Source organism: Pyrgilauda ruficollis, unplaced genomic scaffold (genome assembly GCF_017590135.1).
Source record: "Pyrgilauda ruficollis isolate IOZ18807 unplaced genomic scaffold, ASM1759013v1 scaffold60, whole genome shotgun sequence".
Lineage (NCBI taxonomy): Eukaryota > Metazoa > Chordata > Aves > Passeriformes > Passeridae > Pyrgilauda > Pyrgilauda ruficollis.
The window spans coordinates 197,955-225,710 of NW_024527711.1; the positions used below are offsets into that span (position 1 = coordinate 197,955).

The following is a 27,756-nucleotide window of genomic DNA, read 5'->3' on the forward strand; positions in this document are numbered from 1 at the left end:
CATATAATTGTCCTGATTGCTGCAGACAAAATCGTCTTGGGTAAGATAACTAAACTAACCTGGCTAATTTTCTTCAGAAGTGGATTATAGGCAGTCATAATGAATTCTCCACTGGTAAAAGTGGGGCAGTGGAGCAGCCAGAAGTGACAAAAGAGAATCAGCAATGTCTCCCATCAGCACTGGATTTGGGGGAAGACATTTCCATCATTTTATTCCAATAAGTTTAATAAAAAAGTGAAAATAACTGGGCAATAACTATGGGTATAAGAGCATTTCCTATTACCTGGTAAACTAGATTATTTTATCAGAAAGACCAAGCAAAATAATGACTTAATTACAGTAACTTTTCTAAAAGGTTTTAATGTGAAGTGCAAAAATATTTATGATTAAATGAAGCCTCATGGAAAAGAAAACAATATGCCATAGTACTGAAAACCATCAGATCACAGGACAGTAATTTAAGACATGGTAGAGGTCTCAGCTAACATGACACATCAAATCACATAAAATATTAGCTGTATAAGTCAGTAAAAGTCAGTGGCACAATTTCAGATTAAGGGATCTGATTTTCTGAGTCTTCTTGGTCTGGTCTTGGTTGTCCCATGGTCCATCATAAGAGTAAGCAGCACATGATAATCAGATATACAGACTCTCCAAAAATGGTAATAAATTGGTATCCTTTCAAACTAAGGACATGATGAGTTTTCTTTGATTCTGTCTTCATATTAAAAATACCTCTATGGGGACAAGGCATAGCAAGGGTAGATTTTGATTAAAAGAATAACAATAGGGTCTTCATCTTGAAAGACATTTTGTGAGATGACTGTATGTCTGACAAGATATATTGCCTTGTTTTTGATCAAGTGACTAAAAGCTTCTTGCTTAAAGTTATTTGCAAACAGCTGCAAGGTTCAGCATGTGAGGAAAAGAATGTCATGGATGAGCATTCTGGGCTGGCTGCCCAAAACTTGTTACGATTATTATAGATCCTGCACATGGTATGTGACAGTTTTCCCATCTCCATGTCCATCTCCATCTTTGTGGAAAAGGAGGGCTGAGAGGTCTGTCTTGAGGTAAAATTATACAATCCCAGTGTAAATAACAAAAGGCAACAACAAAATTAGTAACTCATGGTAACATGAAATGAATTTTGTTTTCCTGAAGAACTATGGAGATTGCTATAATAATCAAGCTAGAAAAAGTCAAAACGAAGAAAGTAAGTCCAGTGGTTAGCAATTCTTAAAATACAAATCTGGGAGAAAACCTGAAACCTTATCAGTCTCAATTCAGAAGACCTCAATTCAAGATCTAAATCCTGACTTCTCAGAATGGAGTACATTACCTTGTTAAAATTTCTAAATGCATTCAACTTGGGTATATTATTTGCAAAGACCAAGATTTTTTTGATTTTTTGTTCTTTGTCATGTTTGTCCTAGTGTTTTTTAATGCTCCATTTTTAAGGCTTCTGCAAACTGTCACATTTAGTCTTTACTGATGACTAAATTTTTCATATTTATGCTACTTCCTTCAGTGTGTCTGCTGCTGCCTGCACAGTGAAGGCTGCAATGGAAATCTGCCTCTTCACTTCTTCCCAGGCTTCAAGTTGATCAGCTTTGCTTTCAATATCAAACATGGCATCATAGATTCCTGGGAAGGATTCTCCTGCATATTTGTTGTGGCTGCTTGGAGCAAAGATAACATGTCTGTAGGGAAGTTGAGGAAAAAAATAACAATATTATGCATCAGGAAAATAAAACATACTATTTTATGTTTTATAAATCAGCTGTAAACACTTGACATTGAAGATGTACATAAATAAGATTATTACAGCAATAGTGGCTAATGTCCATGAAGCAAGAAAATAACATAAGCTACATTATGCCATATGAATTCCACAGCCTTATAGCTACTTGAGATAAAATTAATTAAAGTATTTTCCTTTCTCTCAGATGAAATGAAAACAGTTTTTAAAAGCCAGATTTTTTTTTCTCACGGATATACACAGTCTCCAACAGATACAGGTATGCTTTGGTGTAGGAAAGACTTTTAACATTCTTAACAGATTTTTAACCATGAGCTAGGAGAGGTACAAGGACTGCAGATCTAAATTTCTCCTTCTGCAGTTAGTTTTTAGTGGAGAGATTACTGTTCTGAATTATGCAGACTGGTAGAAGGACCAAAAAGCCAGACTTGATTCACTGCCTCTTAATAAGATTTACGTCTTGAGCTGGATGAGAGGACCACTGAATTCCTTTCCTGCTGTTTCAGTACTGCCCTCCACACTACATTTGCTAGCATGGCTATGCTCTTAAAAATGATCAAATTGTAGGTTCTTCAATTATACACTATTTCACTTTCAAATAATAAGAACAACTTCTTGAAGTTCCTACAATTAAAATGACTCAAAATGACTGCAGGGCTAAATTTTTACATCTGTTCAGAAGCCAAATCAAACCAAGAGAAATTATCTGAAGCCTTCCAACAAGAATCTTCCTCACTCTCTATAATGTATCACACTGAAGTTTTCTCCAATGTCATTTCCCCTTTTTATCATATTTCTCCTGTCTCGTACTTTTGCTGTGTTGAACAAAATCATTATAACTCCATTTAGAGACCTGTAAATATTAAAGGAATTTTCACAGCGTACTCCATGAGGAAAGTGAAAAGTAAGCCTTTCTCACCTATAGAATGGCCTGCCAGGCAATCCAAGAGGGTCGATGAAAGCCCTTTCTAGAAACATGAGCTGATCATTTAGTGATCTGACAGCAAGCAGACTAAAGGAAAAAAAAAAAAAAAAAAGGGAATATGTTGAATATATTAGCAGTGTATTCAACCTACTCTTATCCCAGCATACACATTTATTATTTATACATTATTTATAAAGGACAGTAGATCTGGGATGTTTAAGTGTCGGCCACAAAAGATAGCCCGTTCTATCAGCTAGCCTGCATAACCGAATTATGCTGATCTGTGCTGTGACAGAGTCTGGTTCATAACTGGAAAGTCTCTTAAAGCTGCTTTTAAAGTCCAGCTGATAGCATCAAAATACAGTGGTTTGGGTGTTTTCTCTCATTCCTTTATTTCCTTTTTGTGAGGATGCTTAGACCATTTTCTTCTTTTGTACAACAATTTTCTAAGGACACTCTTTTCCAGAAAGCCAGCCAGCCACAAATTACTTCAATAAAATTGCATTTGTTTTTATGTAAAATCACAACATATCAGAAAAAGGAACCCTGTGATGTTAAAATCCTCTTTTGAGCCTTCTGAGAATTGTGTATTTCTGATGGTAGATTTTAAATTTCCTGGAGCAGAGACTGTCTGTGTCTGTGTGTTTTTAATAGCCCTGCACATACTGTTGATGCTTAATAAATTAAAAAACTGTGACAAGGTTATACAGCATATATGTGGGCTTTGTGGTCTACATCCAAAGTAACTTGTAGACCTTCAAAGGCATTTACCAATAAAAAATGTTAAAATTTATATCACAGTAAAACTGGAATAACTTTACTACCATTAAGGAATTTTTTTTAAGTTTACAGAAACTGAAAGTAAGTTCTGTTTTATGTAAACAGAAACTGAAACTGGTTGGTTGAATTAAAGCGTAGATTTAGGCCATCCATCAATAAAGCCATTTTGAAAATGTCACATACATGTCATATGTCATAAATGTCATCTTTTGCATAAGAGATTACTGTTAACTCCTTTATCTGAAAGTTGCTGCCATTAAAAAGATGGCTTTTATTCTCAGTTAGTGTTCCATAAGGGTAAGCATATGGCTAAATTAGAGTCTTCCCAAGAAATGGAACATACATATATGTATACAGAAAAGGAAGTTTGGCTTGTCTTTCTGGCCATGGCCTACAAAGAATAAATTAAGAATTAAGTCAAGTGCAAACTAGGCCTTTTGGCATAGGTGGTGCATAGAATTTCTTGAAAGCTCATTGTAAGGCATGCCACAACTACAGCTTGTTTATTTATTTTTTTCCATTAAGTGGCAGCAAATGAAGACTAAGTCCTCTTGAGCTCAGAGAACTACATGGAGTATTTGACAGGAAGAAAAAAAGAGTTGAGCTTACTTATTGAGATCTATTTTTTGCAGTCTCTCATGAAAGCTAGAAGCAACTTCTGTAAAATTCTTCACAGCTGAAAACAGAGCATCTGGAGGGAGCAGGAGCAAAGTATTTAACTGCAAATTCTGAAGATATCATTTAACAAATCAAATTCTTCAATTAAAGCTTTATCTTCCACTGTGATCATGATAATGAATTGTTAAATGTCTCCCTGAATGAAGATGACCCATATTCCTACATTAAGAAGTATGTAATTCTGTGTGAAAACCTCTCTTAGAAACAATAGCAGTAAGTATTGTTGTGAATATTGTTTAGTATTTGCTGCTTGAAGAATGTACAGAAATATCAAAACCTGGATCATGGAACCAGAATCAGACTGTTCAGGCTGGTGTGAGATTTTATAAATCCCAGCAACCTGTGTTTTACTGTTATGTTCCTCCACAAAGAGTTTTGAGAAAGCCTGAGAATGTTTGTGTGTGTGTGTGTGTGTGTGTACACATGCACGTGTACCTGATATTGGCCATTAGAAGCCAAATCCTAAACTGAATATTCTATAATATTGCTAATTAAAAAAAGAAAAAAAAAGTTCTTAGGCACAGAGTTATTCAACACAATAAGCTGCAAAACAGTGTGATTTTTTTAAGGAAACATGACAATGATACAGTGTTATAAATACTGGGGAATCATACACAGGTCAAAGCACATGCAACTATAAATGTTAGCTCTATTTGGCAGTGGCATAGGCCCCACACAGGCATGCTAGTGAAAAAATATTCCCATTTCAAATTAATGGAGGGTATTTCTCTTGTTTTATTTACTATTCATACAGCACAAGGTAAATACCAGGTCATGACTAAGACATCCATTAATATAAGGCACTGTAAGCATTAACAGAGGAGGAATGTGAAAAAAGACTGTACGTACCAAAGGATACATTGTATGTTGCCAGCTCCTCTTCATGATTCCTTGACAAATTATAGATGATGTGAGCATAGTTACTCACAGCTGATGCATAATCTCTACAGTCAAAGGGAAGCACAACAGAGTTGGCCAATTCGAACACCAGCCCTCCCCGTACCTGAGCTACTGTCAGATGATTCTTGAAAGTGGGATCATAAAACTGTTCCACAATTTCATAGGTTTCATAGACACTGTGGTAAACTGGATAGCTGCTGTATTTTTCCACGTTCTGAAACAAAGGAAACCAAGCCAAAACAAAAGCATTATTCAGCTATGTCTGTTTCAGTGTGGCTTGAAAACCTTTGCAGTGGGATTCAAGGCATGGTAAAATTTAAGTGTTCAGGTCACACTAATCCTATGTAGCCACTATAGGCAGTGTAAGGACAAGAACTGGTCAGTGGCTCTCTTAGACATTAACCTATGCTGAGATGAATGGTCATTTGGAGAAATCTCTCTCCACTGACCATGTACACAGCCCAAATAAAGTACCTAAGCACAGACACATAACTTTCAGTTGGCTAAATCCAGGTGAGACTGGACTTCTTCTCTTGCTTGGATTCAATAAACATTTGTTTGTGTCCTTGGATATTCATTCCTTTTCAGAGGAAATTACCACATGGAATAGTTTGCTCCTTGAACATTTCTCAGTTAATCTTCTCTCACAGTACATTTTCAATAAAACACAAACCATTTTGAATTCAAAGCTTTGTAAAGTGTTAAAAATGATTCAAAAGTCACCATAAGCTACTCAGAAGCCCTCATCAGCCACAGGTAATTTTGACTACATCCATTTACCCTGAGGAAAAGTCCTTTTGTCTAAGTGACAAGTTGATCGTTCTTATTTATTACATATTTGTGTTGAGGTAGCACATAGAGTTGTAGTAATTAGACACCACTCTGACACACTGAACTGTCCTATCCTAAAAAGCTGGAAGCCTAAATGGCTCCTTTAGAGGTGATGTTATTCAGGCAGTTACATGGGAGACCAAACTACAAAGACACAGACTTACCCAATTTTTACTGTAACGTGCTCTGCCTGAAGCAATGCCAAGACGTTGAAAAAATGCTTCAAAGTCGTTGCCAGAACCCAGTTTATTTATTCTTTAAACAAGAAAGAGGAAAAATGTTTTGAGTGACAATACCTAAGGTATAATTTTAGTTTGCTTCCAAGTACACCATGGCAGTTATTTATTCAGCAGTCAGTCACTACACATTAAATAGTCTTTTTATTTAAATAAAAATAAGAGCAATAAGAGAAGAGCACACTTTAAATAGTGTGCTCTTCTTTGTCAACACACCATGAACTGCCTCTGACCCCTGAATTAGCTGCACCTCATCAACTGCATTCTCTGAGGATTAAAGTCACCCTTCTCAGGGTCAGAGATATCCAGTACCTCACTGACTTGTTATCACTGATAAGAACCAATGACCTTTCTCCTGCTGAACTTCCACTATCCTAAGCTCTCAACTCAGAGAAATCACAGCAGTACCAGCATGGCTTCATGGAATAAAATCAGTTTTTGAGATCCTGTAGAAACCCTCTGGTAAATTTGAAGTAAAATGTTGTAAAATCATGCCTGGTGTGCTCCCCAGCCACCCAAACTCAGAGGCTTCCAGAAGACTGGAAAAAAATCCAAAGGAAAGCTGTTGAGTTCACATGTTGTGTAATTGCCACTGGCTTGTGCATACTACCCTTATTTGTCTAAACCTCTATAAACTAAAAGAACACGTTTCATATATAAAGCCTCTTGCTCATCTACATAGGCAGGTTCACAAACCTTTGTACAGTAGTGTATCAGCTGCAATCATTACAACTCTGGAATTATACCAGCTGAGAATCACACCATTTCTCTTCAGAACTCAGCTTTTCATATGAGTATTTCTTTAAAACCCACACTCTACAAGTTATAAAAATGCTTGGTATGTAATTTGTTTTCTTTTGTCACTGACCTGGGGACCTCTTTATATTCACTTGATGGATTTTTTTTATACCAGCTCTCATAAAGAGATTTTCCTTCAAACCCTTCATCAGGACTTGGTATCTAGAAAAAAGACAAAGGGTACAATTTTAAATGTTACTAAACAAATCAACAACCTATCACCACACCAAGTCTATGGCTTAGGGTTATGAGTGAGTCATCTTAAGTCCCTCAACCTTTCTACATTTCCATTTTAACACTTCAAATGCATAGCATTTTCCAGAATAACAGTGTATTTGCTAAAAAAGGGTAAATTTAGATGGAAGAAAACACAAGGAAAGCAAAACATTTTAAGTAAATATTTACATTGTGATATTTCTTTATGAGATTTTCAGCCATTTAATTTAAATATTCAACAGAGAAATCCCCCACAAAACCACAACATTTTGCTTTACTTTGATAGAAAATTTCAATTTTATCTTAGTTTAACTTAAAACTGTTTCTACCTTGTTTCAGTTCACAAAAAATTTGTTTATGGATGCAGAAGCGACCTTAGAAGGGCAAAGTACACAGTACTTGGTGTTTATGTCATCACAGCTGCTAGAGAGGTATACAAATCACAATCATTCTAGAGTTCATTCCTAGCACTGACTAATTATTAGGTAACTGAGCAGCTTAAACACTCTAGATGTTTCTTCATCTTTCCTTTATATTGGTGGACTGGTGAGATTTTATTATTTTGAATCTATTAAAGATTATTAATATATATTCTATTATTAATCTGTCTTCTATCTAAGAATTACTCCACAATAGCAATCAAATTAAAACTAATTTATTTGGGGTTTTGTCCATGAAGAAAATTGTCCATAGAACAGAACTATCAGCATGAAAACTTTTTACCACAGATTAACTATGGATGGGATCAGAGGGGACAAGCTTCCTCATCAGCATTCTCTTCAGACATCAGCCACCAAAAAGCTGTGGTTACATGCATTCATCAGCCTTTGCTTCCCAACTTGAGGAAGGGTTACACAAGCATTTTTACTGGTATTTAGGTCAAGATTTTAATGATGGCTCTTGGTGTCCAAATTGAGACTCTGCTGACCTGATTTCCTGACAGTTCTGAACACCATCATTTAGCACAGGTTACCATGGGAACTGCAGGTGATCAACTCTTCTTGAGTTCAGGACAGAAGTCTCTTTATTTGGGTACCCACTTTTAACAGAGATACAATTTATTGCTGTCTTTTAATTGCCAGAAAATTACTATACTGATTTACTACTTTTCCTTTACTTTTGCACCAGTCTAATGCCAGCTTCCAAGAGATAATAAATTATCAAATGACTTAATACATAAAGCAGATGAAGGCAGATAAAGTAAATTCACAGAATATACACAGTAGTTGAATGTACATCACACCAGCATCTAAAATATATACAAAAACTAATTAACTGTTTACTGATTAATACAGTTAAATGGAAGAACATTCAGAAATAAAATACCAGCCTCTAAGACCCATGCCCAAAGCAAGGTACATCTTACATGTGTGACTATTTCCTGAAAAATGTCCCTATCTCTCAATTTTGTGGGCCACACAAATATGTAACAGCATCATGGTCAGAGACAAAGAATAACTAACAGGGTACACTGAAGCTGAGCACATTGACCAAACCTGTCACATCACACAAAAACAACACAGTAGCCACCCTAACTTCTTCCCCTGCCTAAAGGGAGTCAGAGTCTTCTATTACTATTGGCATTCTAGCAGTTGATCAGGGCAGCCAGGTATAGGCTTGTTTCTGTCCTCTGGTTCACAGCATGCTTTTATGCTCTTGTTCTTAGAAGGACTGCTTTCACAGGAGGAGTTGAGAAATGCCCTAATCCTGAATAGTTAATAATTTAATGATATAAGTTTGGAATCCCCTTATTTGTCTTGGGAAAAAGCTCCAATTCCTTAGCTATTGACCTAACGGGCTACTGCAGTCAGAAAAGAAAGATCTGACACCATATCTTTACAGACAGAGCCCCATCATGTAAGTGAGCACTGAACATACCAGCTAAAACTTTCAAGTGATATTACCTTTTTAGTCAGACTGTAAACCAGGCTGTACATCAGTGGAGTGCAATCCACTCGCAGTGTGTAGTTTCCTGAAAAACCATAAAAAACTATTTATTTGAAGAAGGAAGTTCCCTCAGCTGAAACTTCATGCTGTTATTTACTAGGAAAGGGATAGGGAGCTGCACTCTTTATGAGGAGAAAGCTGAGAAGAGTCTTCCTATGATCTTCTCAGTACACTTTACTGGCAAGAATGAATTAGAGCCCAGCTTTTGAATTAACTCTTAAGAGGTTTTCTTATTTCCCCATGATTATTATGCACATAATAAGAGAAGAAGCTGACTCTGAAAGTTGCCATAGAACTCAGGGCACAACACTTCTTGTCTCTCTTATGACCTCCCAAACAGTAGGTCATTACTGCAAAGGGCTTTTTCCCTGAAACATGAATATCTGAAGGATACTTTATATCAAGCCACAGTTTCTCCTCATATTCATTTCTGAATTAATGCAACAAAAACTATCACACTGAAGGTCTCATTGATCTCCAAGACAAAATCCCTCCCAGTCATACCATCACTATTCCTGTAGAACACAAGTCATATCCATGTACCTTCAACAGAAGAATCTGCATTGATATAAGCCACTCCCCGTGCTTGCAATACTTTGGCATTTTCCTATGAGAAAGAAAAAAAAGGAAGAAAATGCTGATAAACTTTTTGTCCCTCAGAACTATCTTCTCACGCACAAAAGAAACAGCTGTTTCACAGAACGATATCATAAAGTGCAAGGAGCTAGAGATTCTTGGTAGTTCAAAAGGAAGCTCAAGGGAGAGAGAAGGAAAAGGAAGGAAAAGAGTGGGGGGGGGGTGCTTCTTTCTAGATCAGATTTCTCAAAGAGCAGCCACCATGCAAATCTCTTTTTGAACACTCTTGGTTTACCTCAGCCCACTCTGTTGATCCTAACAAGCCAAATTCCTCTGCATCCCAGCTTGCAAATATCACTGTTCTCCTTGGTCTCCATCCTGGAATGAAAGACAATGAAAATTTATTACAAAAATAAAGGCTGCTTGTTACATGACTAATGTGAAAACATATGGCATTTCTGGGGGGCTGATCTTTTACCATGATTTGTGGAGAAAGAGATATACATAAGGAACTTCAACACCAACTTCAGTGACCTTATCTAATAATGATTTGCTATTGTAGCAATCTCTCCTGTACTTCAATATTGGGCTAAATAATGTATTTCATCTCTCACTTTTAAATGCAAGAAAAATTTCTGGAATCTAACACTATGATTAAGGAAAAATAATGTGCTGTGCACAAATTCTTGAAAGAAGGCTTTTCTAATCCTCTTGCTCTGTTCAGTCTAGAATACATTGTATATCAGTGTCTATTCTGACAGAAAAGTGACATATTTTCATATCTATTACAGAACTTCTTTGACCTGTCTTTCAAACGCAAGATTTCAAAACCTAAGCAATTTCCTATAACTTTAACAGATCACCTTCAAAAGAAGAATCTTTCACTTGAAGTCCTCCATTCAATTTAAACACAGGCCAAATAGGCTCTGATGCTGTACCTCAGCCCAAACTTTCCTTTGAAGCTACTGGAACCTTTTCATCTTTTACTCCCTTTCTTTTTTAACATGATTTTTTTTTTCCCATTTGCATTCCAGAGACAGCTTCCCTGATATTCAGTTACTGGGAAGAAATGCAAAGAAAACTAAATGTCAATAGGTTTTATGTGTAATAGGCAGGCAAAGAACACTTCTCTAACACAGTATTTATGTCAGTGCTTCTCTCCATGGGATGTCAGAGAGGGGACAGCATTTGCTCTGACAGTAACAGAAACTTGGTGCAGTTGACATTTGCTCCTATTCTAATGCAAGTAGGCATGAGGTATTTTTAACCATTACCTCCTACTATGTTTGCACAGCTCATTCTCAGCATTACACTGACATCCTTCACTTATTCTTGAATATGCCTCCAGGCCACAGTCAAGTGCTGAGAAGGCTCTCAGTGTGGCCCTGGTGAAGCCTTTATGAGTCCACCACTGTGTCAGTATTGTAACACCACTGACATATCCAGTCTGACCTACCTCAAATAGAGAGTAGCCAATTGTACCTAAATGCTGTGTTTATTTCACCATCCCCCATTTTGTTATGTTTCCCTCTAGGTGTACTTTCTCTTGAGCAGAAGTACTTCACATACACCAAGGTACACAACAACATGTTTATTCAAGACATCAGTGAGATACACGTTTTTCATTTCAAGCATATGTTTAAATCTCACAGAAATCAATGGGTACTGCTGAGAGTAGTTACTTTGATGTGCTCTATTATTTACATTACATTATTATTTTATTACATTACCTTTGTTTTTCAGTTTTCCAAAGCTCCTCACAATCTCGTGAACCACAGCTGCCCCACTCTCAGGATCAATGCCACCAAATACCCATGAGTCACGGTGGCCTCCCAGGATGACATATCTGTCTAAAGAAATTAATTTTAGAGGTTTACTTAGGAATACTTTTTTCTGACATAGAGATGTTAACTTGAAGTACTTTCTAATTTTCACGTATGTACCAAGCAACAGCAATTAATAGTTTATAATATAGATGATAGAAAGGAAAAAAGTGTTTTAAATTTCTGGAGACATTTTTCTGTATTTTCAGTCAGTGTTGAAGAATTTGTCAAACCCAGTAACTGGATCCTTAAAGACTTAAAACTTCAAACTCCATGTTATTAGTTCTATTATTGAATATACTACAGGTTTCCTCTAAAGATAGAAGCATTTTTCTATACTTCACAATAGTGTGTTTCATGGTGAAGCTAATCCACTAGTTATATCTGTACAGCACAGAAATTCACAACATTGTGAATTCATGTGCTGAATGCAGTATTTCTCTGGATATATATAATCAATCACAAAAAGTGTTGTCCAAATCATGACAGAGATATGATTACTGAGATAAAATTTAGACTAGGTTTCTGTGCTACTATAATATGGTTAACAGTTGTGTTTTAGGCAAAAGGAAAAGTGCTGCAGTCAGAAGACAAATGATGTTATCATCATTCTAGGAATGTCTATATATCTGGGGTTTTTTTAGATTATAAAACCACACTGGTTACAAGAGACTGTAAGACAGACAAAAAGTCAATAATGGTCTATATATAATAATACAGTGTCTCCCAATGGAACGCAAAATCCATTCCCATGTTTCTTAGGGGAGAATATCCACTTTAAAATATTCTTTCAATTGCAATGTTACTTGCCTGAAGACAAGTATTTCCATCTTGGTTATGACTCTCCCTTGAAAATCAGCATTTACAGTGAAAGTGCTGACATACCCTGAACCATATGAAAGCCAATGCAAATACCATTTCAAAGATCGTGCAATACAGTATTTCAGAGAAAACTATATTCCTCATCTCCTCCTTGTAACCACGAAGTACATGTAGAGGTCACTGCTCTCTCAGATTATGCTGAAGGCAAATGATTTTACCTGGTTCCACTGTGCCTCTGATGGTACCAATCACATTGTAAATCCTTCTTACTTCATTGTTGCTATGAATGTGCATTTTCACCTTTCTGGTGTATTGGGAAGAAAACACAAAGAGAAAATCCACCAGATTAGATAATCAAACATCTTGACACCTTTCAAAAGTGTACAATATAAATGACAAAGAAAGCATTTTGACCAAATTTATCTCCTATTAAACCATATAAATCTGAAAATATTACAGCGTATTTTTTTTCTGGATCCATATTTGAACAAATGAGAGCAACATTTAGCCCTTGACAGCTATTTAATATTTCTGATGTAAATAAGATTCATCTGATGTAAATAAGATTCATACAGATAATGAGATCAGAACTCCAAAGATCTATTGCTAGCAGCTAGTTTTTAAATTTGAAATATTGAAAGAAAAATGTAAAGCATCTAATATTAAAAAGGTAAATAGTTCTAATTTTCTGCAGTTTGGTACAAATCAGAACTGACTCCTGAAACTGAATGTCACAGTTTCATCCTAGCCAGCAACCAAGCCCCTCACAGCCACTCACTCACTCCCCCACTAACAGCGAGAGAATCTAGAGGGTAAAAGGTAGAAAACTCATGAGTTGAGATAAAGACAATTTTATACATAAAGCAAAAGACATGGAAACAAGCAGAGCAAAACTGTTCAACCATCTCCAGAAGAGCAAAGCCCCATCACATCTAATGGTGACTTGGGAAAGCAAACACCATCACTCCATATGTCTACCTTTTCCTCCTTCTTTCCCCCACTTTATGTACTGAGCATGATGCCATGTGGTCTGGAATATCTCTTTGCTCAGCTGGGACCACCTGTCCTGGCTGTGACTCCTCCCAGCCTCCCATGTACCTCCAAGTCTCTCACTCTTTTGTGTGGCAGCACAAAGAGCAGAAAAGGCCTTGGCTTTGTGTAAGCACTGCTCAGCAATAACAAAAAACATTTCTATATTATCAACCCTGCGTTCATGAGAAATGAAAAACAGCCTCATACCAGCCACTGTGAAGAAAATTAACTCTACCCTAGCCAAAACAAGAACATTCCAGCACAGTCCATACTACTGCAGCATCTCAGGCAGCAGAAAATAAGACAACCTGAGTTGCATCAAGAGATTTTTTACTACAACATCAAGAATTGTTTATCTGTACCACAGCTGAAGGTACTCAGCCCCAAGGGTTTATATAAAGTTCAGTATGAACAATCATATCAAGTTAAACAGTTCATATGAAGTCAGTACATTGTACTCAGACAACATTTAAACACACAGACTTTAGTCCCAAACTGTAATTACTAATTCAATTAAAAACAATCTGAAGCAATAAAATTGACATCAGAGTTTAAAACTGACATATTTTTCTGGAAAAGCTGAGTGGAAAAACTGCTTATAAGAAGCAGTTTAATATTGCTTTATATAAGTAAAAAGGTAAGACCAAAAGCTGGATTCACACGAACTTGAAACAAAAGTACTCAAAAAACCAAACCAAACCAAACCAAAAAAAAAAAAAAAAAAACGACTCTCAACAAATAGTTTATCAAAGGTTAGATGCTTTTCAAATGAAACTGGTCCAAGACTAGCTAGAAACTAAAGCAAGGTGGTCATATCCATCCAATCAAGACATAATGTGTTTATGCTTTGCACTGAGCACATTTCAGCCAAGGAAATAGCCAGAATCAAAGGAATGATGTAAATAAACCCAGCTACTCTGACTTTGGTCAAACTCTATTGCTCTATCTGTTTATTTCCCTGATCCCAAGAACACTCCCCTTAGGAAACAAAACTGACCTTGTGGAATAATTTCCTGTAAAACCAGGACCAACGTTGTAAGATACATTCAAGTTTCCTCTCCAGCTACTATGAGGTGGTGCCTGTCCTCCCATATTACTGTTATGGAAAAAAAAAAATCATTATCAGTTACAGACCTCTTACAACCAAACAAATGAGGACCTAGAAACCACACTGTGCTAGGTCCCATGCACATGTAAACCAGTGTTGGTCTTTTGTTTTAGACAATTTATACTACAAGCTTTGGCAGGAGAATAATCTGGAGTTTTAGCTACACTAATACTAGTAAATTAACACAGAACAATAATCCGGGGCATAGAGATCAGCTTGGAATGGTCTACAGCTACCCTGGAACAAAGTGTTGGTCGAAAGGCTTTGCATATAAACTGCCTCTTGTAAATGGTCCCTGGAACATTCTACTGCCTTGATGTGCATTTACATTTGAATCAGCAGAGAGCAACTTGGGCCATTCCAGAACTTAACGGCACAGGCAGTGGTTTTATGGTGCCTGTCCCTGCACTCTGTTTAATCTCATAGCATAGGCAGTTGATGTGTGTCAAAAATGGCTAAAGTAGAGAAATATGATCAGTACAAGTCACCCTTTCTTGTTCCATTGTCAGAAGAGCCATGCTTTTCCTGTTAACACAATTGGAAATGCAGTAATTCAGTGGATTGCAATCACCCAGACTTATTCCCTTGAAGGACTTTTATTTTTGACATGATCTTCTGAGATACAAAGAAAATATGCTGGATGTTCTGGTTCTTAGGAAGCAAAATGTATTTATTATAAATGAAAGTATGTCTTTTACTGTAAATACGTACTTCAGTCAAGCTTTATTCTACAGAACACTTCAACATGTCTTCATGCTATGACTTCTCGAGACAAAAGTGAAAACAAGGACAGAGTATTTTTAAAGGATTTAGGTTTCATTTATAATTATTAAAACCAAGATCTAATATTATTTAATACTTATTGAACAGAAATGTCTGGCTACATCATATTTACACATTTACACATTTATATATTTATCTGCTCTATCACTACTAGTTGGCAGTAGATAAAAGAGGTTTTTTAACCTATACCTTTATCATTATGAGCAGTTATCCTGATAACAGTGACAACTATCAAGTTTTAAATGAAAGAAAATATGGTGACATATTAGTCCATGTTACAAATGACAATTTCCAAAAAACTCTGCACATACTTCATATGTAACAACAGATACCACATTTACCTCCTACAGAGGTCCCAATAAGAAACAAACATATTATTTCAACAGCTACAGGAGAAGCAGAGTGCAAAAGTCTTTTTACTCTCTTTTCAAATACTCTCACAACTTCCAAAAAACAATCTGCTAAAATTACCTCATGTCTCCCACGTACTTACCGCAGTAATGACTCTGCATCATGATAGCCAATAGGATGAACTGGAATTTTTGGGAGACCTACACCACTGGTTTTGTCTAATCGGTACATGTATTCTGAAAGCAAAAGACAGATATTTTCATATTTACAAGTCTCAGAAGGAAGCTGTACAATTCTTACCCCAGTCTTAACACTGGAGTCAGGAATAATCATTTCACTTTCCGAGAAGCTGAGCTGACATCTTCCCAGTAATTTCATTCTTTGTGCTTTACCAACATATTTTCAGAGACACTAATCAAGGTTCTCCCATGGTGTCTGCAGTCATGCATATGAAGATGGCTGCAAATTTTTAAATTATTTGTTCATTTTTTGTTCTTTTTTTTTTTTTTTTGAGTTGAAATACTTTGACATTGAAATATTTTTCTTCATGGGAAAGAAGTTCAGACTAAGCTACACATAAAGAACAACAGCAAAGAAGGAGCCCAGAGTGTGATGCTTGGAACATTTAGCTGGGAACTAAAAAAAATTTGCCAGTTGATAAAGAGATGCAGATAAAATCTTATACACTAGACTACTGAATATTCTGGATTGCTGTTTTTGTGTACAAAACAAAATCTGGGTTTTGTTCTGACTAAGCTTAAATACGAGTAACTTTTTTTGCAAATCTTAATCTTCATGGACAAAAGCATATAGAGAATAGTTTCCTCCTTAATACAATATTCACGGGAACCCTTTGTAATTGAGGGAGACAGGGATTCATCTGTGTGATCACTGACTCTAGCATGAGGAACCAGAAATTTTCTTCATGGTCTGCTCTGCCATTCTGCTGTTTTGAACATGTATCCCCTTCCAGCTCAAGTTCTGCTGCCTAGAAGCAACACTGCCCATCACTTAGGGACTACCTTTCTTGAAGTGATTGCTTCTCTCAGATAAGCTGGCCCAAGTGCCGGCATAAATAGTTCTTAATGAATTTCCATCAAAATGATCTGGTTTAATTGCTAAATGAAACAGCTGAGGCACAACTCAAGCATCTGAGGAAGCCTAAGGTGAAGGTGATGAATACAGATCATTACTCTAGGGCTCCCCTAATATCCTTTCTCTCATGCACCACTTACAGAAGTGGCCTATTGCAGCGAAACCCAAAGCTGCCTTTTAGCAACAAAGACTAAGAAAGAAAGTCTGTTGTTGCAAAGAAGAAAACATCCTCTGCCCTTTCTTGGTACCAGACCCTCAGAGAATGCCTTCTCTAGAGTCACTCACCTTTTGCAGGATAACCTGGAGTCAGAGGATCCCCTGCACCATTCAGGTTTAATACATTCCCACGCTGGGCTCCCCCACCTGGAAGGTTCCAGCCGTTTGGATAAGGGTCTACTCCAGGTGCACAGTAGTCAGCAGGGTCAGAGTACAGAATAATTCCCTTGGCACCTGCCAGTTCAGCATTCTTCACCTGTAAAGCACATCTCCCATTCTTATGCAGTTCTTTACAGCTTGACTTCAGAGTTCAAGGGGCAAAACAAAGTATAAATTACAGCGATTTTTCCTCAGGGTCTTTTACAGTGTTTGGGATAAGTCAAGGGCCCATAACTGTCTCATGATGTTCTGAAACATATATATACAGATATCAGGTTTCATATGAAAGTAAAAGGTTTGCTCTTGCTTTGACTTTTAGTTAGCAGATAAGACCAGAAACATGGAAAACATCCTTCACAGCATTGCTACCTAACCTGAGTTTGAATTCTGTCATCCAGATTGATACAATCATCTGACTATTGAAATGTACACATAATGAACTGAAAAAACTGTATCACATTAATGCAACAGTATCTTTCAGGTAATCCTGTGTTTACCTTATTTACCTAAATGATCTCTGAATGTATCTCAGGGTCTGGTCTATACAGGAAGATTATAATTGGAGAGCTTGAAACTGCCTTTGGCTGTGAACAAAACTAACTCTAGGGAGCCCACATTTTAGGCTCATTATGGCAGAAGGACTGACCTGCATGCTGTTTTAAAAGTGTTCTTGTATGACTTTATTATTGTATAATAGATATCATTCTGACATCCCAATCTGGTTTGCTACTAGATATGACAGTGATGGATAGTGACAGAGTGACAACTAATCCTCAACAGTTTTAAATTTGGGCATTTTAACTCAGAAATATCATAGCTTTTTTTTCCTTTTTTTTTTTTTTTTTAAGGAAATACTTGCCTTCATCCTCTATCCTATTTTTGCACACCATTAGGAACTTTAAAAACTTTCAGTGCAGTTCTCCAGATTTTATATAGGCTACCAAATTCTTCAGTCATTAGAAGCAGTCATTAGAAAATAGCAGTCATTAGAAATACTACTGTAAGAATGAGGATATGCCTTTGTGTAAATGAGGTGAGGGCATATAATTTCCAAACCACAGGAAAACTGCCTCTCTAGATATTAGTAACTCTAAGATATTTGTGTTTCATCTTAAGGAAAGATTCACAGACAGCAATACCTTCTTTAATTTTTAAATCTTTTCCATTCAGATAGTAACTTGAAGAGTGGTAAACAATTTAGTGAAAATATTATCTGACCCAGAATATCAGTTATATACCACTTCTCACTGGTGAAAATTATATGTATGTAAACCAGTGAGTTATCTATTTAAAAAGCTTCACACAAGATTAATCAACAGCATATAATAAAAACTGGCATCCAGTGAAATTCAGTGCTTGACACCCTTAGGTAACTGACAAATACAAATTAGAGCCATGCTCAAATTAGGGTCAAAATAGCTGTTGAACAAGAGCCAAACACTCTTAAAATAGATTGTCTTCTTACATCTCTTTTGAGAAAATAGCCCGAGTGTATGCCTGAAGTATGTACAGGATCATGTCCTTTCTTGTTAGATCATGGAAATCTGTAAAAACTGTAGTTTAAAAACAAATTTATATGACAGGGATGCTGAATAACCAAATATAGAATTTAAAATAACTTTCATATAGCTATAGTCTCTTGCTGGTGTACAGAAACCATTATAAAGAAACAAAATATACACACGGTAAAGAACAATTGAACCAACAGGGAAGAACAATCTGGTTCAGAATTAGAGTGTATGACATTCTATTAATTATATTTTGGAATAATTTATAGAATACAAATAAATATTAAAATATGGAATATTTTTCAACTGATTTACTTTCATCTTAGAAATAATAAAGAATCATCTTTGAGCACAGGTCTATGGAAACTCCATTACTCTAAAATCTCCAGAACAACTTAGGGAAGTGTTTCAGTCTCTTGAAAACACTGAAGGGCAGAACTGTTGAAGTGGGAGTAACACTGAGAAGGGCATCAACGTTTTTCTACACAGGGATTACCTTATTTCCTCTGAAGATCTTCCCATATCTGGCAATAACAATCTTTCCTGTGCAGTTAATTCCCATTTCACGTTCTAATGTAAAGAAGTCCTCGGTGCGGCCATAATTCACATACACCAACTCACCCTGAGAGAAAGAGGCCGGATTTGAAACAATAATGTCAAAGAGCATGTTGAAAGGAGTGTGTGATCTAGTAAGATAATAATGGCTTTTCACACAAAATTCTTGGCTAGCAAGAGCGCAGAAGAGCTTTGGCCCCACTGAATATTCCCACTTGAGGAGCTTTATACATGCTCCCTTCCTGTGCTTTTTGCAGTACAGATGCAGACAACAGCTTTCACTAGATAAGTACCTGGAGATCTTGTCAAATTATTATGTAATAAGGTGGAATTAAGCATCAGATTTTGAAATTACAATCTTGTCTTTAGGTATTGTTTTCATTGGAAACAAAGTTTTTATATTTAATTTAAAAAAACAATTTCCTAAAGAAGGAAGATGAAGCTTTTTAGACTTTTCATCATTTCTCACATCTCATCAAACCAAACAAAGCAGTGATGTTAATCTATCTTTCTTGGATGGTATGTAATGATGAAAGGTCAAAACCCATTAATTTTATCTTACACTATGTTCCAAAATTTCCACTGCAATTCTTGGAACACCCAAAGCTCTTATGTCCCAGGGTACAGATTATCTGCCTGGTTCTCCAGCTTTCCTTGAGTGTCTGAGGCAAATGAATACAGTATTCCTTTTGTTTTCTGGATTTGAACAGCTTATTAACTAACATCACAAAGTACATGACTGATACAATACTGAGCTGTGTGAGTAGAAGCATTATCACCTTTCGAGATGGAACTTTAAAGCAGAGCCTGGACCAGGGTTGTATCAACCTAAATTATTCTACATATAGAAAGGAAAGATACTGAGAATAACACTAAGAAATTCTAATCTTACAAAATATTAATTGAAACCCCTAATGATCATAGAACAGAAAACTCATGTTACACAGGCCAGAAAGCCCATCAGCTGATACCATCTGTATAACAAGACAGGAAGGATTAGTGTTAAATTCAGATCACAGCAACATCTTTATCGCCAGCTAGAAATGTCAGCAAAAGCTTTTCAAGCATACTCAACACTGTGCAGCTATACCTGTCAGTTTGAGCCTTGGGCAAGCAGCATTTTGAAAAGTGAGATTGTTCATTTGGCCGGGTAAATGTAACAGTCTATTTGTTCACCAAGATGGGAAACAATGGTGCATAGTTACAGAAATGTCTGGGGAGGTTTACAGCAGCTGATAGTAAAGATTTATTACCATAGTTTTTAAGGAAAAGTAAAAATAAAATACAGTTCTGACTCAAACTAGAGGAAAATATTAAACATATATATGGCTGCTCAATTTGAACGCTGCTTCATCACAATAATCCCAAGAACGTCAGAGCTAGGTCACCTTTCCTACTACTGATAAGGTGGGTTTTGAACTAAAGCCTAAGGAATTTCAAATTGTTCTGTATTGCTCTGTATTGCTCTCTGATATTCTCTGCTATGCTACAGTACACTGTGGTATTCCATCTTTTCCATTTCTATTATTACTATTTCTGTCTCTACTTCTTTTCCTACTTCTGTTCCTACCTCTATTTTTTTTTTACCATGTAGCATTCTACTATCCTACCTCGGGCACACCTTGGGCTGAAAAGGCACTGTAGGGTGGCACCACGTCTCCAACAGCCTCATATCCTGGAGGAGGAGGCTCAGACAATGATGTGTTGAAAACCTAATAGGAAAAGGAATAAGGTGAACAAGGCAATATGGAAAAGAAATACTTTCTATTCACAAGGACATTTCACAAGCATTTGCAATCTAAAGGACTCTGGTTTTAGAATTCTACCTAAGAAGTGGCCAAGGTTTTAGCAGCACTGGGCATCCTTGTCAGTAGGCATGCCCAATGTGTGAACTTATAAATCCCACCTCCACTTTTCACAGAGAATCCTGCATAAATGAATACAGTGTTCCCTGAAGTGGTCTGGGTACAGCAGATAAGAACAGGTTAGATCACAGTAGTAAAAATGTTTACATTCTGTTCATCCCTGAAGCTTCTATGGGCACTTCAGCCAGTATGAAATGAACTCATTCCCCTTGTGATAGCACATCTTGAGACCTAAATTCTAATCTTCCAGAAACTGAATTTAGCTGAATCATCAGTTGTGTATAATGAATCAATGCAAGAGTGGTGCTGACCAGGGTTTCTTTCATCTTTCTAAATAACAGAGTAATTTTCAAACAATTGAATTGCATCAAGTAATTCTCTTACCTAATTGTTTTTTAACCCATATGTCAGGATGCTGTATGAATCAGGGCAAATATTAGTATTCCTAACACTTATGAAATTAACTTATTATGAAAGGAAGATGCAAAATATAAAAGCAAACTAGAATCCCTGATTTCCATGAGCCCAATACCATTAAGTGAACAGAGGACAGTTTTCCCTCACAGCCCTCCCAGGTGTATGAAAGTGATTTTGTTCCTTGGTTGGAAAAACTGGTTGTTTATGTACCTCATTGCCCTGCTCATCAATTATTGAGATGTAGTTGGGCTTAGTGTCATCAGGGTAAGAGAGCAAGACATCATAATGAACCAACTGAACCGAATCCAAACCAAATTTCTTCCACTCAGCTTGGACTTGTTGTGCCAGATGCATATTTTCCTTTGTTCCTGCTAGGTGAGGAAGCCGTGTAAAATTGCTAGAGAAAAGGGAGAAATAAGCAGGGTCAGGCAGTGCAGGTCATAATCAGAACTCCTCTTAGCCTAGCTGGAAGTTAACCTCACAGAGATGATCAGATATACTCAGGCTAAATAAGCAACAAGACTTCTTGGCATCTATGTATTGTTATGCTGCACACATAAACTGAAATAAAGGGTCTCAGGCTGTCCTGATTTAGCACAAGTATTTAGATCTTGCTTGCAGCATGATTTAGCAAGAATGGTGTAATGACACCAGCTATAGGGTCTTGTCCTTTCGTTACTCCTTGTCTTCTGAGCTACAGTGGGCCCATGCACTCCTATGCACAGTAAGACCTTATCATTGTGAAGTGATAAAATAACTGAGTACAATTACTTTTATGCATTCAATTTGGAAACTCTGGTTATAAAATTACTCTGGTCCTTAGTTGTAATTAACTAGATGCTCTCCTTGAATCCAACAATTTTAATTAATTTTTGCACGAATACTGGTTTATCTTAAAGTTCACTCCCAGTGTGTCTTGTTGGCAAGTAAAAGATAGTGAGTTTTGAGTACTGCATAAACAAGGAACAGAAAAACTCAACAGTTTGTGACTTAAAAGTCATGCCAGCATGAATAACAAACAGTGAAAGAGAACATAAATAATGAACAGCCCATTGTCTGGAAAAAAAAAAATTGTACAGACCATTGAAAGCCCAGTTGTGAAGCCAGCTGAAAAAACCCTCAGTTGAATGAGGCTGTCATCATGATGTCCTCATTCCATCATGACCATGCCATTAACATGCCAAAGAAGCATGTGTGGCACCAGCTGGTGTTAATGAAGGAAATTGTATCTTTGATTATGAAGGGGTGTGAAATGAGGAAAAACTTAAATTCTGGAATTTAAATAAGACCAAGGCCATCAAAGAAATTCACTTTGAAAGAACTATATATATAGAATAGAAATAGAAATAGGTTTGCTTGTAAGGGATCTAAAACAAGCATCTAGCCCCACTGTCTGACAAATTAATGACTAAGTTAAAGCATGCTGTTAAGGGCATTGTCTAAACGTTTCTCGAACACTGACAAGCTTGGGTCACTGATCACCTCTTTAGAATGTCTGTTTCAAGTCTGAACATCCTCTTGGTAAAGAAATGCTTCCTCATGTCCAGTCTGAACTTTCTCTGGTGCAGCTTTGAACATGCATTCTATCACTGGATACTAGGGAGAAAAAATGAGCACCTCTTTTGCCATGTCCCCTCCTTAGGAAGCTGTAGGGAGCAATGAGGCTGCCCCTCAACCTCCTTTTCTCCAAACTAGACAAAATCTTTAGCAGCCAAATGCTGCTGGATAAAACCATGTTCCTCTGATCAAGCCAAAATCTAATACTTACTAAAAGCCACTGTTATAGTGACAGTATAATCTTCTGGATGACATATACTGAACCAAGAGTAAACTTACATGCTATTGTGAGTGAGAATAGTTGCTTTCTAAAGGAGTTACAAGTGCTTAAGCATCACATTTTCATTAAAAGTTGATTTATGCAATAACATTTCCCTGTATTACACTCCCATTTAACTGAACATTGTGGTTTTCTTCATTTTCTCTTCTCATCTGACTGCCTGCACTGGTAGTTCTGAGCAGTGACTAAGCATCTGCTGTATTTCACTGCGGTGACAATCTTCTGGATGACATATCTTCTGGATGACATATACTGAACCAAGAGTAAACTTACATGCTATTGTGAGTGAGAATGGTTGCTTTCTAAAGGAGTTACAAGTGCTTAAGCATCACATTTTCATTAAAAGTTGATTTATGCAATAACATTTCCCTGTATTACACTCCCATTTAACTGAACATTGTGGTTTTCTTCATTTTCTCTTCTCATCTGACTGCCTGCACTGGTAGTTCTGAGCAGTGACTAAGCATCTGCTGTATTTCACTGCAGGACTGGCCACATGACAGTAAATGAGGTACAATGCTTTCTGCTTACATAGAGACATGGAGTTTAGAGGGCAGGAAGGTCCTTTCACAGAGCTGTTAACAACAGTTGACTTTGCAAAAGACAAAACTTAGGTTAAGACTCAAAAAGCTCCTAAATCTTTGGTTTTGGATGTGGATGTTATAGTCCAGTATATGACTGCTATGTAGTAGAGACCATACTTTTGAGCTAATTTATCTGCAATAGTTCATGGCAAACACATAAAATGGAAGCAGTGGGATTGTTACAATCCTACAAACTGAAAATAATCTTTTAGTAATTTAGTTTTGCACAACTCCATGCTATGTAATCAGACTGGGAGCATGAGGCAAATCCAAATTTGTTGATTATTCCTACAATAGCTGATGCTCTTTCTTTACACTGAAAGTAAATTCCTATCAATAAAGTATGACTTGTGGCCTATTACTCACTGGAATAAATATAAGATTTTAACAAATACTACACTCTCTTAAGAGAAAAATAATCCATTTACAAGATGCCTATAACAGACAAATCAGGTACAAGTCAAAGCTAATTTACTAAAATAAAAATATTTATTACATTGATTAAATTTTAATAGACTTTAAAATATTGATATTGTAATGTTCCATTGTTTTGAATTGTTTGAAGCATGATCAACAAGTCAGAGAGGTGATTCTGCCCCTCTACTCTGCTTCACGAGACCCCAGCTGCAGTGCTGTGCTCAGCTCTGAGACTCAACACAAGGAGGACAAGGTCTTGATGAAACAAGTCCCAGGGGAGACCATGAAAATGATCAGAGGGCTGGAGCATCTCTCCTGAGAAGACGCACTCGAGAGCCTTCACCAACCTCATTGCCCTGCTCTGGATACTGGAATGTCCTTCCTGAATTGAGTGGCCCAGAACTGGACACAGGATTCAAGGTTTGATCTTCAAGGTTTGAGTGCAGGGAGATGATCACTTCCCTCTCCTGCTGACCACACTGTTAATGATACAGGCCAGGAGGCCACTGGCCTTTTTGGCCACTTGGGCACACAGTTCTTTTGATTGACTACAAAGGGCAGTGAGAACGCAGAGCGATGGCTTCCACACCTGGTTTGCCACGGATTTGTCACAATGTGTGGTGCCATGCCATCCTCCACAACCCATGCACCAGAGCGGGCAACACCAGCAAGGGAAAGCTGAGGGGGAAGAAATGTAAACGACAATGTTTTAAAAGATACATTTTAAGAAACATTTTACTCCAGTACCTAACACACTCTGACAGGCTATAAAGACTTTTCAGAGAGATATGTGCGCCTGTGAAGGTGGGTTGATTACCATGTATCTCCATGCCCTGTGTTTCCTTCCATTTTAGGGAGGCACAGCCCCAAAGACAGTGGGTGCACCCAGCTGCCAGTTTGAGGACAAGGCTGAAACTTTGTCTACTTTTGACTTTGCTGGTGTCTTTTTTCCCACCTCTTAAAATTATCACTGTATGATTTTGGAAAAACCTTTCCATTCAGTTCAGCCATCATCTTTGGGACGAGTGTGTACCTTTAAGGCAGTGAACAAAGTGGAGCTTTGTCTGCAGAGGTGATCTCACCAGCTCTGCATGGATTTTCCTTCTCAGAACCCTTTATTGGATGCCTGCTAGGGAGACAGCTGATGTTTAACACAAGAAGTCTGAAGTTGTGTTTTGCCTGTGTCCACATGAAGTACAGGCAGTCTGTACTCAGCAGCAGCACAAGGACTGTGCACTCTACAGGACTGCTCCTACTGAGCCATGCTACTTGCTGATGCAGACAAAACCTGAATCTAGGATGAATTCCAGACATTGGACTTTGTCTTGCCTCATCTGCAGAACCTATCCTGCCAGGAAATCTTGAACAAGAGCACTAGAGGGCTACGGTGGAAAACAGGAGTGTTGCCTTTGAAAAGCAATACACCAATAATACAACTTTGAAATTTTTGGCAAATCACCAGCCAGAAAGAAAAAAAGCCTATATTTGTGATATTGGTCCTGTCTCCTACTTTATATTATCATATGCAGTCTGACCCTGCTGTGCTGAAGCCCTGCTTATGATACTCTCAGCAGGGTACTCTGTCACATTGTCAAGTCAAACTCAGATCAGCCTGACAAGTTGCCATCAGCTTATTGACAGTTGTATAAACCATTCTGGAATCCCCAGCTTTCCCCTATAATATATAGGGAACATAAATTTGGAAATGCACGTGGTGGAAGGTTTTACTTCTGCCCTGCAGTTTACTTTCCTTCCCCATCCTCTACCTGCACATTGTGCCTGCATTTGTTACTCCTCCACTATTCACTGGTGGATGACGAAACCAAGGCAGTGTTAAGTAGGCTGAAGAATGAACATGTCTTCTGGTATTAGAAAGATTAATTTGGCCAAGGCACCTTTGGGCATAAGGCATCGTTGGGAGAGCCCCTGGATCAGTAAATTGGTTTTGAAGCACTTGGAAATTAGGTTAATGAAGCACCATGGGACTAGGCACTGAACAAAAACATACCTTAACTCTTGATTAATATTCCAGAGGGATTTAATCAATCCCGGTGGTTTATGGCCACACTTTTTCAAGTGAAACAAGATGGAAAGAAGTAGTGAGGAAATTGACATGAGAATATTGTTGAAAGTTTGGAGGTGTTTAGTACCCTAAAATTAACTGACCTGCCCACACCACTTAGAAGTTCTGAATTACTGCTTTGACATGTTTTATATATAGTTTTTTCAGTGTGCCTGCAGCTTGGGGCAGCACATTATGGACTTTGAATATACAATAGCAGCAGCCAAAGGTCATAGAAAAAAAAAATTATTCAAGAGTAAATGGCAATTGTGATAAATATTATGCTTGTTCTATACAGGATCATATAGATCACTTTGTAGGCAAAGCCATTTCACTAAACCAAAATAAGGAAAAGTTAGTGTTTCTCCTCTTTCTGTGAAAAATCTTCTACTAATGAAAGTACTGGAAATAATTTTTCTTATCTCTGAGATTCAAGGAATGTATAAAAATTTTTGTGTTTCAATATAGCTGCTTGAAGAAACAAACTGGGTTTTGTGATGCAAATTTTAGGCAATGTTTTGGTTAGGATTATCCACTTCTTTATCATAACACAGTTTTCTTTAGGACCAGTTGCAACCAATGGTAGAATCTTTACTTGAAGGTTTTAAGGAATCTATTTGAATGTTAAAGTGTTATTCAAGCACAGATACAGTAAGTTCAACTTCTGTGTTACTTTCCTTTTATAGATATACTGAATAACTGTATTCTTTGCTAGCCCTCCAGCATGTGAAAATTTTGTCACAGTAATTTACTGTACATAACACTTGGAAATATTTGTGGGAAGGGTTCTTCTACTAAATGTATGATCTGAGTTTACTCAGATTTGGGACTTAGGAAGAGGTGGGAACAAGTTGTCTCTGTGACAGTTTTTGCAGTAGCCTTTCATTACTCTGAGTCACAAAGCTATTTTGACAGATGATTGAGTTAGGAGTTTCCAAATTCTTTTGTTTAGGGCAGAAAACAAAGAAAGTGGAAATGGCTATGTCATTTACAACCCACTGGAGAAACAGCTTTAGTGTGGAGGTAACACTACCGTGGTGTCTGAGGCCAGCCTTTATAACTTGCTAAATAAAGGTGTGTTTTCTTGTAGCTGCAAGTCTTTGTTACAGTTTTAACTGTGAGAGAGTGCATGAAAAGAAGATGCTTAAATGGATGGAGTTCTGCTGTGGAATTATGTCAGGGCTCAAGAGGAGGTCAGCAAGGAGACATCATGGGGGTCACCTGCTACTGACTGCTCTATAAAGCTGAGAAAATGGGTCAAGCCTTTTTTAAACAGCTACAAGAAGTTTCATGATAACAGGGCCTTCAGCATGGGAGCACTCAAACAGGCTGCCAAAAAATGTGGCATAAAAAATCTTGGAATTTCTCCAAACACCTGAACAAAGCCTTGTGTCACCTGACCTAACTTGGATCATAGCTCTGTTTTGAGCCGGAGTTCATCTGAATTGACCTTCTGGGGTCCCTTCTAATGTT

General features: G+C 37.2%; 1 protein-coding gene across 2 annotated transcripts; it reads right to left on the reverse strand.

Moving 5' to 3' along the window:
* Positions 1-334: 334 nt before the first annotated feature.
* Positions 335-24,573, reverse strand: LOC121362303 (putative N-acetylated-alpha-linked acidic dipeptidase). 2 transcript variants are annotated; one of them, XM_041483689.1, is made up of 17 exons: positions 24,569-24,573; positions 20,712-20,813; positions 19,043-19,168; positions 16,949-17,135; positions 15,711-15,804; positions 14,324-14,422; positions 12,513-12,598; positions 11,380-11,499; positions 9,945-10,027; positions 9,617-9,680; positions 9,031-9,098; positions 6,981-7,072; positions 6,041-6,131; positions 4,995-5,259; positions 4,077-4,158; positions 2,682-2,774; positions 335-1,703 (listed from the first exon to the last, which is right to left on the reverse strand). In XM_041483689.1, exons 3-17 carry the CDS (start codon positions 19,106-19,108, stop codon positions 1,514-1,516), a joined length of 1,680 nt encoding a protein of 559 aa, XP_041339623.1. In that variant the 5' UTR covers positions 19,109-19,168; positions 20,712-20,813; positions 24,569-24,573; the 3' UTR covers positions 335-1,513. The 2 variants fall into 2 exon arrangements, with proteins under 2 accessions (XP_041339623.1, XP_041339622.1); XM_041483688.1 differs by lacking the exon at positions 24,569-24,573 and adding an exon at positions 21,594-21,799.
* Positions 24,574-27,756: the final 3,183 nt, after the last annotated feature.

What these genes read in the sequence shown, in the direction of transcription:
- LOC121362303 (XM_041483688.1), bottom strand. Translation starts at nt 21,737, where the DNA reads ATGCATCTGGCACAACAAGTCCAAGCTGAGTGGAAGAAATTTGGTTTG. An exon ending in GAATATAAAGAGGTCCCCAG is followed by an intron (nt 6,132 to 6,980) that starts GTCAGTGACAAA and finishes TCTTGTTTAAAG; the next exon opens with AATAAATAAACTGGGTTCTG. An exon ending in CCTGGCAGGCCATTCTATAG is followed by an intron (nt 1,704 to 2,681) that starts GTGAGAAAGGCT and finishes ACTTCCCTACAG; the next exon opens with ACATGTTATCTTTGCTCCAA.